Here is a 14,432-nt window from a genome sequence, read left to right as displayed (position 1 = left end):
AGAATTCCAGGACTTTCAAGGGCCTTGAAAATGCACTTTTCAAATTCAAGGGGTTTCAGGGGTTTCAAGGACCTGTGCTCGCTCAGTGAAATTTAGTCACATTCTACGTTTTTTTTTCTTCTTATTTCCACATTACAATTAAGGATAACAGTCAACTTACCCTATGCTTTCTCTGGTTTCACCCGTTTTCTTCATATGGTTGTGACAAAGCAATAATATTTTTCTGACAGGCATTAAACTGTGCTTTTCTTCCGAGACGAAGGTTTGTTTAGAGTCAGCGCTATTCCTGTCATATTTTGTTTTGCTTGCGCTGTTAGACCAGACATGCATGCATACAAACTTGCCCAAGTAGGTGTCCCAAACACGGCAGCCTTGATGCATTTCCGGTTCCCGAAGCTGCTTCCGGTGTGTCCAGTGCACAAAAACATGGTCTTCAAGATCAGCTTCTGTCACTCGCAGGAAACCTTCACTGCGGCGGTGCTATTTGGGCACCACCTACATCTCTTGTAGCCACGTTTCCCTCGAGTAATTTCAGTAGAAGACTCTATGGCCACTATTGTTGCAAGCAGTCTTCACAGGCAGTCACTCACCTGCGGCGCACGGGGCGCTCCTCGCCGCCGCCACGGCGGGTGGGACTCCGGCTGCGGCTCCGGCTGTCTGGCCCGCACCGCCACGGGGTCGGTCCTCCCCGAGAGGAGGACCGCTCAGCGAGCTGTTCGGCTCGCGCCTTCTCGCGCTTGTCGGTGACCGTCTGCTTGAGCTGCGCCAGCTTCTCGCGGATGGCGATGAATCCCAGGTGCAGCTTGCCCCCAAAGTGGTCCGCCAGCCGACGGTCATTGTCGTGGATGCCCAGGTAGGCAGAGCACACGTCACAAACCCGCAGCTGCACGGGCGCACACATCTTTTAACATCAACCCCTGAATATTGTACTGGAAAAGAACGAGGACTTGCAATTATGTAAAAGGAAAGAGGACTCGCAATTACGTACAGCAAGTGCAGAGAAATCTGTGAAGTCATGGCAGTGGCAATCTACTTTTTTCATGGTGTGAATGCGGAAGTGGCTGAGCCCTAGCAGAGAAGCTGCAAAATATTTCGAAATGACATCTCGGAGGATAGGGAGACCGTGCTGGATCCCATTCTGCAGCTCAAGAGCCCCCTCTTTCTTTAAGTGTCGGCCGTTCTTTAGCTAGCAGCTGAAATGCATGGCCGACAGCTACAGCTGCTACTTGTTTATCACCTGCTCTGTGAACAAAGGGCTGTGTCCAGGACTTCTCACTAAGCCAACAGTAACAGTAAGACAGCCTTTGGGAATTCAGCAATGATGCGCAGCCCTGGATGTGCCACTAATAATTAAACGGAATCCAGCAAATGCACAGGGAAAGGACACTCAACATCAGCGCATGCACAAAAGTCACCAAGCAACAGCACCGGCACCCTTCCCAAATGTTTCTGTCGGCATCAGCAAATGAAAAAGGAGGATTTCATCCCTGCCACTGCCGTTTCTGTGCGATTGACGAGTTTAAACCAATTTTCCATTTCTGTACAACTTATACTGCTAAGCAAACACTTAAAGTGACACCATCTCGCACGAAGGTTTGCCAGTCTAGCGCAGCTGTGCGCCTAAAGCATCATCTTTAAGTGCTAACCCCCCTGTCACTCATTTGCTTTGAAACTGACGACCACTGAAACACACGTGCTTGCTCTGTTGGTTATGTTGCACGAGTTTGCCAGAACAGTCGATACAGGCTCGCAGGTTTCAACAACCATTGGCATGGTCGTTCAAAGCTTGCGTGTAAGGGGGGCGTTACATTCCTACGATAGTGTGGGCTCAGGTACTTTAGATGTAGTTTGCAAACATCACCTTCTGTTGCTGGTACGAGGACGCAGGCATGGAGTTGCGGTAGTCCTGCTCTGCCTCCGCTTTCTTCCGCCGGATCTCCTCCACTTCCTCAAGGAGCTTGAGCGACTCTTCAACGTTGCCATCGGCGCCTTTCGCCTCCGCTGCGGCCAGCTTCTTGCCCATATTTTCTGCCAGCTCGTGCACGCGGTTCAACTGCAAGGTCACACAGCAAGGCTATAGCCACAGGAATCAAAGCAAGCCTCGACTGTGGCATCTCTTTCCCCTCAATATGTTACTGCAAGGAACACCCTGCTTGACTCCGCTATTCCCGCAGCGAACAACTTGTTTGAACTTGAACATTAGGGTTACCTACATCATGGCACACGGCCGTGAGCAGGAGCATATCCGCAAAGGACACTTAAGAGAAAAACGGCTTCTTCTGTATCAGTAGGTTACGTTTCTACAATATGAGAAACACCACTCAGACCACGATCAGACGTGCGGTAAGCCAAAAAAAAAAAGCGCAATAACAAAATACGGGTGGCGATGCCTCCTTAAAGTTCCCACACTGGGCGCAAAATTCAACTGATACACTGACCATTATTTTCTCCTCCAATAATCGACATTATTTGGAAATTAATAACAACAGAGTTCTTAAAGAACGCTTTATAAGTCTGATCTGCTTTAGTTTTTGCTTTAACAGTCCTACACAACAAAAGCTTGTTGATTTATGGAATAAACCATAAACGGATTGCTCAGGAATTTGCCAACTAGGCTGTTTTCAAACCAGATATATTGGTCAGAAAACGTCGGAGGATGATTTTCCATGTCACTGTCCATGTCAAGCAACCGGCGTATAGACCAGAACACGCTAGTCTCGCACCCAGACTAACCGAACGCATACCCTCGCACTCGGGTTGCCCGGTCGACCGGCGCTATTTTGTACTGGGCTGCCAAAGTGTGTTCGCCGGCGACCAGTAGACATGGCAAGCGCCAGCTCTAGGGCTCCAAAGTGCGGAAATCTGCCCGTTCACGCGACTCCAAAGTACAAGAAGTCAACTGGGGATCGTTGCGTCGTGTTTGGGTGCCAAAATAACCAGCGGAAAAGGAGCAGGTTGCTTAGCGCTGTTTGCGAAGAGCACAATACACGTAGGGAATCGTGCCGGTGTGGTGTTTTCAGCCTGCGCCGATTTCCATCCGCAACGAAGGATGCCAAGCTGCGACACCGGTGGATAGCTGCAGTGAATAGGAAGAACTACCAACCCAGTGAAAATGCACGAGTGAGTATTCGATCTGTGTATATTTTGGTGCCACGTTCAACTTTGCGCCCTACAAACGTAATACGCAGGTTTGCTCCGAGCACTTTCTGGGCAACAAGCCTACAGAGCAGAATCCCGCGCCGGTGCTTCGCCTTGGCTATAACAAAAAGGCAAGCCTTTTCGTGTTTTCATTCAGGCAGAGCTCCCGACGGTTAAGCGGAACAGTTGAGTTTGCGGTTAGCGATACTTGCAGCTGGTGCACGGAATGACCATTAAGCGTGAACGACAAGTTGTAGGCCTTGCTGGTGAGCGTTATTAATGAAAGTAAACCGAAGTCTGCTCGTCACGTAGCATGCGTCCACAAAAACGTAAACGACGACTACTCGTCGCCGAAGGTGTTCTTGCAGCGCACCTACCTTTACGAGCTGGTGTTGCAGGTGTCATTCGTAACGAATTCATTTGAGCCTCCTGAGCTCTAAACTGCGTGCGGGCTGTTATGCGGGGCAAAGCGCAAAATATTTCCGTTCATATGGCGATGAAAATAAGGTGCTTAATTATTCTTGTATTTTGTAACAAAATTTTGATCGTTCTCACTAGTTTTTTCTACTGTTTTCTTTTCTAAGGAAGCGCCAACAATCCGATGGCCTCGCACAAGCGAAACAGGTCTGGTACCAGGTAGCTGCAGTTGGTGGGGCTAATTTCTTGGAATGCAGGTGCGGTTGTTGTCTTGTACCAAAGGGGTCCTGATGATGCAGCTTTAAGTAGGGATGGTAATTTTACGTGCCCTGTCATGGTTTGTGCAACTGTACAACACCTGCATCTGTCATGCTCGCCCTGTTATACGGGCTTTGACTGCACATGTAGTTGAACATTATAACTACTGTAGTACCTCATTTTCCAATGAGTGCAGGTTTAGCATCATATGCTGCTTGTTCGAGTGCTGTAGGCTTTTGTTCTGAATGTTGTACTCTTAAGTGGTTGCACGATACAATTGGTCTGGTGTATTTTCTATTTCATTTTGAGAGGACTTTATATCTTCGCAAAAGTGATGGCATGGGAAAGAACTACAGCCCTTCTTACTATAACATATATTTTGTTTTCAGTGTGCAGGTGGTGAAGGGCAGGCGTCTGCTAACCAGGCAGTCAAACGACCTCGCCAGTTGGTTGCCAAGCGCGGCCAACCCAGTAGAGACCATTACAAACAAGACCAAACTGAAAGTGCAGATGACAGTGTTCTGCGTGCTTTAATAATATATGGAACCAACACAGTGCTGTAAATTCCTTCACAGGTTACGTGCCAAAAAGCTCACAGGTGTTTTAGCATATAGCGCGCGGTTTGTACAAACGTAATAGCGTACCTACCCGATGTATTCACTTCTGCAGTCTGCACAGCACTCAGTGTGTCCATTGTGGACTTGCACGAGGTCTTGAAGTTTGATTGAATCCAGACAGCGAAAATGACAGGTTAGAAAAAACGTGAAACACGCCTTCCGCCCAGCTAAAAAGCCCAAGTTTCGCTTTCACGCCGGGTCGCATCTCCCGGCGTGGCAGCCCAGGCCTGCTACTTCGCGGCGCGTGGGATAGATGGCGCGACCGACGCTCATCAATATGGCGGCGCCCTTTGAATTCACGGTGTTCTGGTGTATATATGCTGCTGGCAACAGTTAATGCTTATGCAGTCGAACCCCAAGATAAAAAATAAGCCAGAGACAATGAAATTCTCACCGCAATAAATCGGTCCATCAGGGAAGCATCAGCTAACAAATTTTCCGCATATGCATGCAATATCTGATGACATATGATATCACGTTACATTATTTCCAATCATTCCCTTGTTCCAACAAAGCAACACAACCAAATGTTGAACAGAGGTAATATTTCTTAAATGTGAACTAAGCACAAAAGAAAAGTGGCCGTCTACCCGGCACTTCTGTAAGGGAACCCGTATTGGAGTGCTTTTCAAAAATGTGAGCAGATACCACTTATAATGCTACAAAGGCAGATATTTGTAATTGATGTAGCTAGTACATATGGCATGTCAAAAAGGTAAAAAGGCAACACCAACAGTGTGAAGAAAAGACATGTCTTCATCTCTTTGGCAGATTATACCAACCACTGAGCCACCAGGTGATCGCCTAGCGGCTGAACTGTTTGCATTATACACCGCGGCACAAAATTATAAATTTATCACTAGTAGGCTGGCACTTTTTAAAAATTCGTTTAACACATGATCGTTTTACAGAGATTCTACTGTATGAGTAATGAGGAAGGGTAAAAAGCGTGTCTGGAGCAGAAGGCAATGTACGCGAGGAGCAGAATCTACAACCAGAGGGACGATGGTCCTCTAGACCGCCCACTGGTCAGATTCACTCCTCTTAGCTTGGTACGTCTTCCTGGCAAAGGTGCTTTCTCTGCACCACCTCGTGTGCCGGACATTCCCATGTCAAGTGTTTCACGGTGCGCTTTATTGGTTGTTTGCAGTTGGGCCAGGTGTGGCCACAGTCGTGGGTGCCATGTGCATTGTTGTCAGCTAAACAGCTTGCTTTGGCAGTTGGTGGTTTGTGCAAGGTTTCGTGCCCCACCACCCTAGAGCGAAAGAGGTGATGCCCACATGAATTTCGGACGCCACAACAGACAATAATGCTGACCCACATATAGAATGTTTGCTTTCGGTGAACGTTTTTTGTGAGCCAATCTGTGTTAGAATGTTATCGCTCAGTGCAAGACGCACCTTTCCGTATTGGAGTTTCTTAAATGTCATCGCTGGTTCTATCCATAGTCTGTTGTCACTGAACCTGGTGTGATCAGATTGTATGCGCAACAATAAATTGTGTACAGTTAAACTTTGATATAACGAGCTTCAATATAATGAAGTATTTAGCTTTTCATAACCTCTTGTCCATAGAACACCATGTACTTAGAACCTCAATATAATGAAGTATGTTTGTATGCGATTTCAATGAAACAAAATTTCACTGCCACCACAAAGGAATGCCGAGACAATAAATAGAAACTTTCGCAGACGCAGATGGTCAAATGATTGTATTACAAGTGGCTGCCTGCAAACGCACCTCACAAATCAGGCACTGCGCCACGAGAGCAGCACCTGCTGAAGTGGAGCTCCATCACGTTCCATATAAAGTGTGATAAGATCTTATCGCACCCCGCACACTGTGTGCTTTAGGTGCAAGTGAAAGCATGCGAGGATGAGACAAGAAAGATGGTGGCTTTACGCGTGCCGCCTTCCCGCACGAGTAAAGGGAAAGAGGGGGAGGGGGGAGTGAGCTCGCGATAATGCGATCGAGCGTGCAATAAGATGGCGCACGTCTTGATTTCCGGCGTGCATCTCAGCCGCTGTACACGGCTGTGGTTGAGCACATACGCAGCCGTGTACCCTGCTTTAGAGGTAATCTGCCGAGCAGTGGCGCGAGCGCTTGCCGTGGATTTCACAGAGAGTGCCCGGTCGGCACGAGGAATCGCTCTGTTCCACGCCTAGAAAAGCGTCGCATTGCTGGGAGCAGAGATAAAGTGGCGCGCCGAACTGTTGACATCGTTCCGATAGCCGCCTATGCAGCCAGGTATGCAGCACGTCGACATCGTCTGCTGATATTGTTAAAAAAACTCGGCAAAGGCTACAGTTTCGCGGATGACATGCTTGCTGAAATTCGCCGTCTACAACGAACCATTTATTACACCAACGCTGCACCGCGTGCTTAGTCCGACCGGCCCACATAGCCAGCTAGTGAGGAAGTGAAGTTGGGCACGACTGCAGCGCCACGTAGGCCCGGGCGGGTGGCAGTTCCGCACGACAGCGCCGAGTTTGAAAACTGAAGCTAATCTAGTAACGATGGCATGAAACCGTATCGTTCATCGCCTACTCCCAAATTTATCAAAACGAATTGTTTTCTCATTCAAATGTGCTTTTCTCGATTGTCAAATAATTAAGAAAGTTCTGCGGCCCCTTCTCATATAAAAAAAACTTGATTGGCGACTGAACTTTATGCATAAAATTTCTAATTTCAATACAATAAAATTTTCATATAACAAAGCAAATTGCCGATCTTACCAACTTTGTTATATCGAGGCTTAGCTGTAGTACTTTCTGGAGGGCACGTGGGCACCACTGATAACGCTGAGAAGTCGCATATAAAAGCAGACACACTCCGCCTGCAGACCAGATTTTTGACGATCGATGGCTGTGCTCGCTGCTATCACTGCGCTGAGTGCGACTTGTTTTGCTGAGAACAGGTTTGCCTTATAAACAGTTTCGTGATTTGCATTGCGCCACTGTAGTTCTTCATGTTATGACAGCGTCCCATCTGGTGGAGTTGCTTCCCTGAGTACTGAAAACAACGCCGCTACCGACCAGTGAGCTAGCCACAGGAGGCAACGCTTGCCGCCACAGTACGGACTTCCACAAGAGAAGACCAACAGTGTTCGACAAAACCGAGTTTGGATCAGAGCTCTTCTTTTACTGTTACCGTGTATATTTATCGATAAACTTAAGCAGGCTGAAGTAAGCGAAAGTGTGCTTTCAACTTTCAACAGCAATTATGTACTTCCAGAAGAAGTAGACTATTGTCTGCTCATGCTCGGCCGCAGCCACACGTGCAGACAATAAACTTCGGCCACCCTGCTTATCGGTGGCGTAGCTGTCGGGTCTCGCTAATTTCGACTAGTTTTGAACGCTCAACTAGCCTTGAACCATGCGAATCTTAAGGTCAGACAATATTCATGCTTTCCAGCACGCGCTCATCCGTGGCCGCTCTGTGTTAGACGCCTTGGCAGACGAACTGTCAGCGCTACAAAAATGCGCAAGTTGGATGTGGCTACTATCCATCGCTCAAGCCGGCGAAGGACAAAGCCGGTTCGTACCACGTCACGTAGCACGATCAGACTGCTGTATATGAGGGCAAGCACAAAGCCTTGTCATGCCTTGTCATGTCAAGCCTTGTCAAGCACAAAGCAAACATTGTGCATACAAACTACAGTTGGCATGTAGCTGTGGTATGTTATGCAGCGTAGATGCCGCAGGCACCAGGGGATGCCGCAACTAGTCCCCTAGCTAACTGCACTCCGTCAGGCAGAGGACAACCGCTTTCGGCTTATGTTTGGCATTGTAAGCAGCAGAATTCCAAGTGGTGTCCACGTTAAAATCAAAAACCAAATTTGAACTGCGCGCGACGGTGACATATAGAAGGCGGAGAACTGTGGGCACACCCTGCGCCTTCGCAGTGTAATTGAAGGAGCGGAAGCACCACGGAGGCCGTGTTTGACTGCCAGCAACTCTACTTCTGCTGAACAAATTTAAGTACTTTTTGTGAGAAAGTATTTCTGAAATAACGTATTTTCACTTCAAATGGTTATCTCCACTTCGATAAAACGTGGTTAATAATAAAAAGTGGATGATATAATAACGTGGGAGCCGTCTCATAAAAGCACCTTTCCTAACAGTTTCAGGAGCGTCGTATGGAAAGAAAGGGCCCAAACTCTCCTAGAAGCTTGCGTGCAACTTCGAAATGAGAACATTTCCATCTTTAGGGATGAAATCGCTCGTCTCTTTCGCCTTGGCAACCCCAAAATGACAGAGGAAAAGAAGGTTTTTTTTTTTTACGCAGGGTGTGAAGCAAGAATTCTTTGCCGGATCAATTCGCAAGCCACTCAAGACCGTCATGGAAGTTACAGCCAAAGCCATAGCAATCGAGAAAATCACAGAAAGGCGCACAAAGCAATATAACCGCCAGGTACTCATTCCGAAATGCAAAATCCAAGCCCTGGACTTCGATGACACATGAGAGACCATCAGAATGACTGTGCACGAGGAACTGCGCAAGATGTTCCCTTTGTCGCAGCCTCAGGTGGCTTCAATTACTGACAACGTCAAAGAAGAACTTCAGCGTTTACCGAGAGTTTTCGAGGTGCAGTTCAGGCTGCAGCCTGAATTGTCGCAGCCCCTGCTGCAAGTGATGACTTACGCCACCGTTAAGTTCCCCAGCTGGGCCAGCACCCCAGTGCAACTAAAGCGGACCAAGAAGACGCTGCAGGTGTATCGGTAAGAAATAGTTGTTCTTGACAAAATGGCAGTGTCTAGGGTGACAGCCTGATGCTGCCGCAGCGGACAATTTCAGAAACAAAAGTAACCGCTGAATGTATGCAGATTTTCGGGTCAGTGTTGTCCACTTTACCTTTTGACAACATTCAGTTCAGTTCTACCTAAGACGTTCACAAAAGTTTGCTCCAAGTATACCTTGAGTGTCACTTCTGCACTCAGCTCCTCCTGTGTCTCAGCCAGCCGGCGTTTGGCTTGCTCTGTTCGCCGGTCACACTCGCCGATGAAGTTCTGAAGGTGCTCCATTGCCTGTATCAAAAAAAAAAAAAGAAGAAAGGCTCTTTTTTCTGCAACGCTTCAAATAAAAATGCCAACTTTGCTGGACACCCTGTAGCTGTGTACTTCCGACCATGATCAATGCATACTTCTGACGCACCACGGTCTATAGTCGGATACAACTTTAGAAAAAAAGGGGCGTTTACTTCTCCAAGGCGGATGCACATGAGGCTCCACTAATGGGCGTGCACTCTAGACTGACGTCATGAGCTGGATAGCCAGTGAACTCGCCGATGGAGAAGATGGCCACCCGTACCTCGTACTGGGCTGAGTTGCAGCAGTCGTGTGCATCTTCCCCTCGTCAGAGTGAATTCCCAAACTGTCTGTTGTGGTCTATCGTGCCGGCAATATCATTGCGAGCTTACGATGCACCAATCATGCCACATGCATTTATTGAGCCATGACCCAGAGATGAAAAATTGCAGTGAGGATCGATGACACTGCACTACGCGTTGTCTGAAAACAGGATCCCGCAGCGACACTACAAACCGCTACGAACAAACATCCTGCGAGTTTGTTCCATGGTGTTTTGTTTTGCTCCAAAGTGAAGTTACAATGAGGAAAGTTTGCCAAAGTCTAGTTCCTACTGTTAGCGGTGGGCGGGTTTCATGTACTGTGTCGATGTAAAAAAAAAAAAAAGGAATAAGGAAGGTGAAAAGGAGCGGGAAATATGAACCTATCACATTGTTGAAAATAAGTTCAGGAAAACACAAAAGCTAAAAAAATATAAATCTTATGCTATTTAAAATTAAGGGCATTTATTTAAAATGACGAATGAAGCATTTTTTTGCAACTCTCCTGCCTTGATCATCTTCTCGACCCAGGTTTGTAATGGTTTCAATTAACGCATTGTTTCTTTTTAAGAACTTGTTAAATAGCAACTGATTCATTTTAGTCTCAGAAAACGACTAGTAAATGTACCGTGTACACGTAAACCAGCGTAAAAGCCATGCAGGGCTGCTCTTTCTACTTTTGTCCCTCGCAATGAAGCTAAAAAGCAGATGCCATGCAGCATTGTAGAAGCCATGGGGTTATATTTCTCCCGCGACCTGGCATGTGCTGTAGCACTCCAATCACGAAAGCTCTACCAAACCAGTCAACAAAATACAAATGCCTTTACTTATACCAAGAATTACGCATTTTAGAAGCACAGTTTTTTTAGCAGGAATTTCAGTCGCTGAGGCAATCAGCTGCCGCACTTTGGTCATATGGCCAGGGCCTCCCCTTTTTTCTAAAGTTGTACTCGACTACAGGTGATTGCAGCTTTCACGGAAATTTCCAAACATTTTGGACGGCTTACACTGCGCCATTTGATATTCAAACTCCACCTGCAAGACCGCATGCAAATTTAGCCGCAAAGACAAGCAGGAATGGCGGCATTTCAGTTTTATTGTGTCACTGGCCATACTGAAACTACTGACATGCAGCTAGCGAAGCCTAGTCGACGCAGCAGTTGCCAACCGCACCCAAACAGCAGGACAAGCCAAGCCAAGCAAAACAACTAAGTGTTCCATGGCTACGTTGGCTGCACTTGCCGTTTTGCATGTGAACTCTGTGTGGTTTCATGCGCCCACCATTTGTTCATTTTACATGTTAAATCGTGACACAGTCCTGGGCTACTTCAAGCTCGCATGGTTTAACTTGTCCCATTTGAAATTACAAAGCTGCAGGCTGCACCAGGGAGAGAAATGGAGGCATCCCTTAGTGCCAGACGCTTGTTTGCAGTTTCTCTTACAAAATGTACCCGAATGCAGCATTGGGCCAAGAAGAAACAGTGCTTCATCTTGCAAATGTTTCCATGCAAACATTCTTCTTCAGGAAAAAAGAATAGTAATATTGAAAGTTATCGGCAGCTAAAGTGCACTGTGCACAACAGAGCACATGAGCTGAAAACATTTTCCATTGGGGAAGCACCATCAGTAAGCATACAGAGAGACTCGCATACACGAGAGGCTGTAGGTTTCATTTCTTTTGAAAATAGCATTTGTGCTACTATACAATGCTTTAAATGCTGCAACATCATCGATACATGACATATACATCCTTTTACATGCGAGAAGCACCTGGTAGAAATTCCAGAACTTCTAAAAAATGTGTCAGCAGTATTCCTTTAGATAACAAGTGGAATTTTTTGTTCTTTGTTTTTACAATTTGTAGTGCAAAGAACCAACCTAGAGAGAAGGGGGCAATAATGTGCCACTTTTGCTATGGGGCTACTCCTCCCCTCTTCCCAACAATAATACATCCATTCATTTTTTTCATTTGAACTAACACCACCACTCACGTCCACATCATAGAAGTAGTCTTTCTTCTTGGAGGCATTCTCATAATCGGCCCTCAGGGCCAAGTCATGGATCTTGGGACAGTCCCCCAAATCCATTCTCTGAAAAATAGAGAGAAAATCAGCTCCTTTAAGATCTTGCAGTGATAACTTCCATCAGGCCTAAACAAGTCTCCTTGAAACATTTGATAAAATCTAACATTTTCTTTAAATAAAAGTTTAATTCCAATTCATTTGGTCCTTGCTGTTTCACAGGCATTGAGACAAGAACATCACGAACAGCTATGAGCTAACCTTTCCTTTCAAAACAAGTTCAAAGATATATTTAAAAAATATATTCAAATGATATGCCCATCCTATCGGCATATCAGAGAGCTTCACTGCATTTACAAAAAACAAACCAAAGGTCTATATTTTTCTATATATGTATTTTTCTATAGATGCATTAAACATCAGTTGCGGGTGAGTGCATGTGGTGTGTTTCTTTTTCTACGTCCTTAGTGGTTTTTAGCTCTCTAAGTTTTTATTATAATAAACCAAAGGTTCCAAACTGTTCATCTCAGTCAAACCTTGGTATACTGAACTACCAGATATAATTAAGTAAATCTAAAATGTTATTTGCCATTATCAGCATGTAATGAATATATGCTTATAATGGCTACCAGATAAAAACAAAGGTACTTCCGTGTAGTATGTGATGCTTTTATAACAAGGTCTGACTATACAGGGCATTCAGCGCAACAGTTTATCTTTGCCCTTGCCACATCGGTGCTCTTTATTGGCAATTTAACTGAAAGCCTTTGAAGTTCGTAACTCAATCAAGCTTGATTGAACAAGTGTCGCTGGTCCACATGGCGCATGTGAATGTTGTTGAGATGCTTGAGTGAACTGATGTGAAGCACTAGTGGTGCCGCTGCTGCCACCAACATTTTTGCACCCTCCACCATAAGCAACACTGAAAATTTATTGAAACAAGCAAAAAACCATTTCCAATGCTGCAAAACAGTTCTGATGTTTACAGACGTAATGTATAATTTTCAGTGCGCTATACTGTCAGTCACTACTATGCATATTACGGACAGGGCTCAGATTTAATTGAGCATTCTGGCAACACTAAGGTTGCTGGCTGCAACCGACAGAGTCCCAGTGCAATTTCGCGGACTCTACAGGCTAACAATGCGATGGCCAATGACAATGCCCATGTAGCACCGCATACTTCTCTGCTGAACAAGCCGAAATGGTCATGCAACACTGTAACAGCGAGTCCACTGAACAGTGATGAACTTTCGACATCTGTGCAGGGGTACTGACCGTGGATGCCAGGATGTCATGTGGGCAGCAGGCCAGCAGGAAGCTCTTGCACACCCGGGGATCCGTAAAGTGCACCTTGTAGCGGTTGTTCTCGCCTACGACAAGGGAGCGAGGTTGAAAATGCACACTCCTGTCACTGGGCTGAAGCGCCCCTACTACACGGTTCCACACAGCAAAACCCTCACCCTGCAACAACTATACTAAAAAAAAGGGGGGGGGGGGGATAACTTGAACTGCCATGCCTACTGTGCCTCACAAGAAGAATCCCACTTTAAGAGTGCAAAGCAACCTACCCACACATCTGGGCCTGCAGCAGCTTTCTGGATGTACCACAACACAACCAGAAGTGCACCCAGGTGTGAAGCAGACGGGAAGGCTTCGACACTGTTTTCTACACAAACCATGCTCCTATGACCAACTAATGTGCGAATGCCTCCAAAACTAATGGACATAATCAGCTGTCAGGAAGTCAAAAGCTCACCAAGCAATGAAAAAATGATCCAGACATCTTTACAAGTCATCTGTCCACCAGTTGCTAAGAGGAGAATATAAAATGGATTGGAAATAAAAGTGCCAACAGCACACTTGTGCCGCCATTTTGTGGGGTACCCATACATGCACAGCATTCCACTCTGAACAAGCCTGCAAGATGCCCAATGACGGCAACATTGTCTTACTAGCCACTCGAGGATGAGCTTGACGATAAACCAGAATTCTGCTTCCAGTTCAATAAAGGCAAAGGAATTACTAACCAAACAAGATAAATTTACGCTGATACTGAAAACATTGAAAAAAGAAAAGAAGCTCTTCACATTACACGGCCTCTCATTACAGCACTACCAACCACAAGAAGACAAAGTTCTTGTGCTTCAAAAACACACTGCAGCTACTTTTTAGAAACAATAGTGAAGTGAAACAAGTCTTGGAAGCAAAAGCTAATCCTTTGAATGGGAAGGTTTAACACCATGTGCCTTCTGCGGAGAAAAAAAAAAACAGAGCAAACAAGTTCTTCTACACATAATTTAAGGGTATTAGGGCAGAAACTTGTTAGGCTCAGTTGACTTATTACACAGTTCTGATTCATATCTTCAATGAGTTGTGGAACCACTGTTCAAGCCTCAAGTGCAGTAAAACCCTCAGACTTTTAAGGTGCAAAGAAAGCTAGCAACATGAGGAAACAGCTTCCATGTCTAACGAGAAGATCAAGGTCTACTGGAAGGAAACTGCTGTCTGATGAGGACTGGCATAAGAAGACTCCTCTGGTATGCAGCTAAATATAGTCTAAACACAGGGCCATACTCCCACAAGGTACATGCCTACAGACAAGAACAGCAGTATGTGCTGTGAACAGCAAAT

General features: G+C 46.0%; 1 protein-coding gene across 3 annotated transcripts in view; it reads right to left on the bottom strand.

Annotated features, from left to right (window-relative positions):
• LOC135921863 (putative RNA-binding protein Luc7-like 1) overlaps positions 1 to 14,432 on the bottom strand; it is a 35,118-nt gene that overhangs the window by 10,695 nt on the left and 9,991 nt on the right. For all 3 annotated transcript variants that reach the window (XM_065456262.1, XM_070523595.1, XM_065456269.1), the window contains 5 exons: positions 13,077 to 13,171; positions 11,769 to 11,867; positions 9,347 to 9,457; positions 1,862 to 2,053; positions 591 to 883 (listed from right to left, as the gene is read on the bottom strand). In XM_065456262.1, coding sequence (XP_065312334.1) covers positions 591 to 883; positions 1,862 to 2,053; positions 9,347 to 9,457; positions 11,769 to 11,867; positions 13,077 to 13,171 — 790 coding nt within the window. The remainder of the gene's footprint in view (positions 1 to 590; positions 884 to 1,861; positions 2,054 to 9,346; positions 9,458 to 11,768; positions 11,868 to 13,076; positions 13,172 to 14,432) is intronic.

This window comes from Dermacentor albipictus, chromosome 8 (assembly GCF_038994185.2).
Source record: "Dermacentor albipictus isolate Rhodes 1998 colony chromosome 8, USDA_Dalb.pri_finalv2, whole genome shotgun sequence".
Lineage (NCBI taxonomy): Eukaryota > Metazoa > Arthropoda > Arachnida > Ixodida > Ixodidae > Dermacentor > Dermacentor albipictus.
The sequence above is the reverse complement of the archived record's forward strand: the minus strand, read 5'-3'. Positions and strand labels throughout refer to the sequence as shown.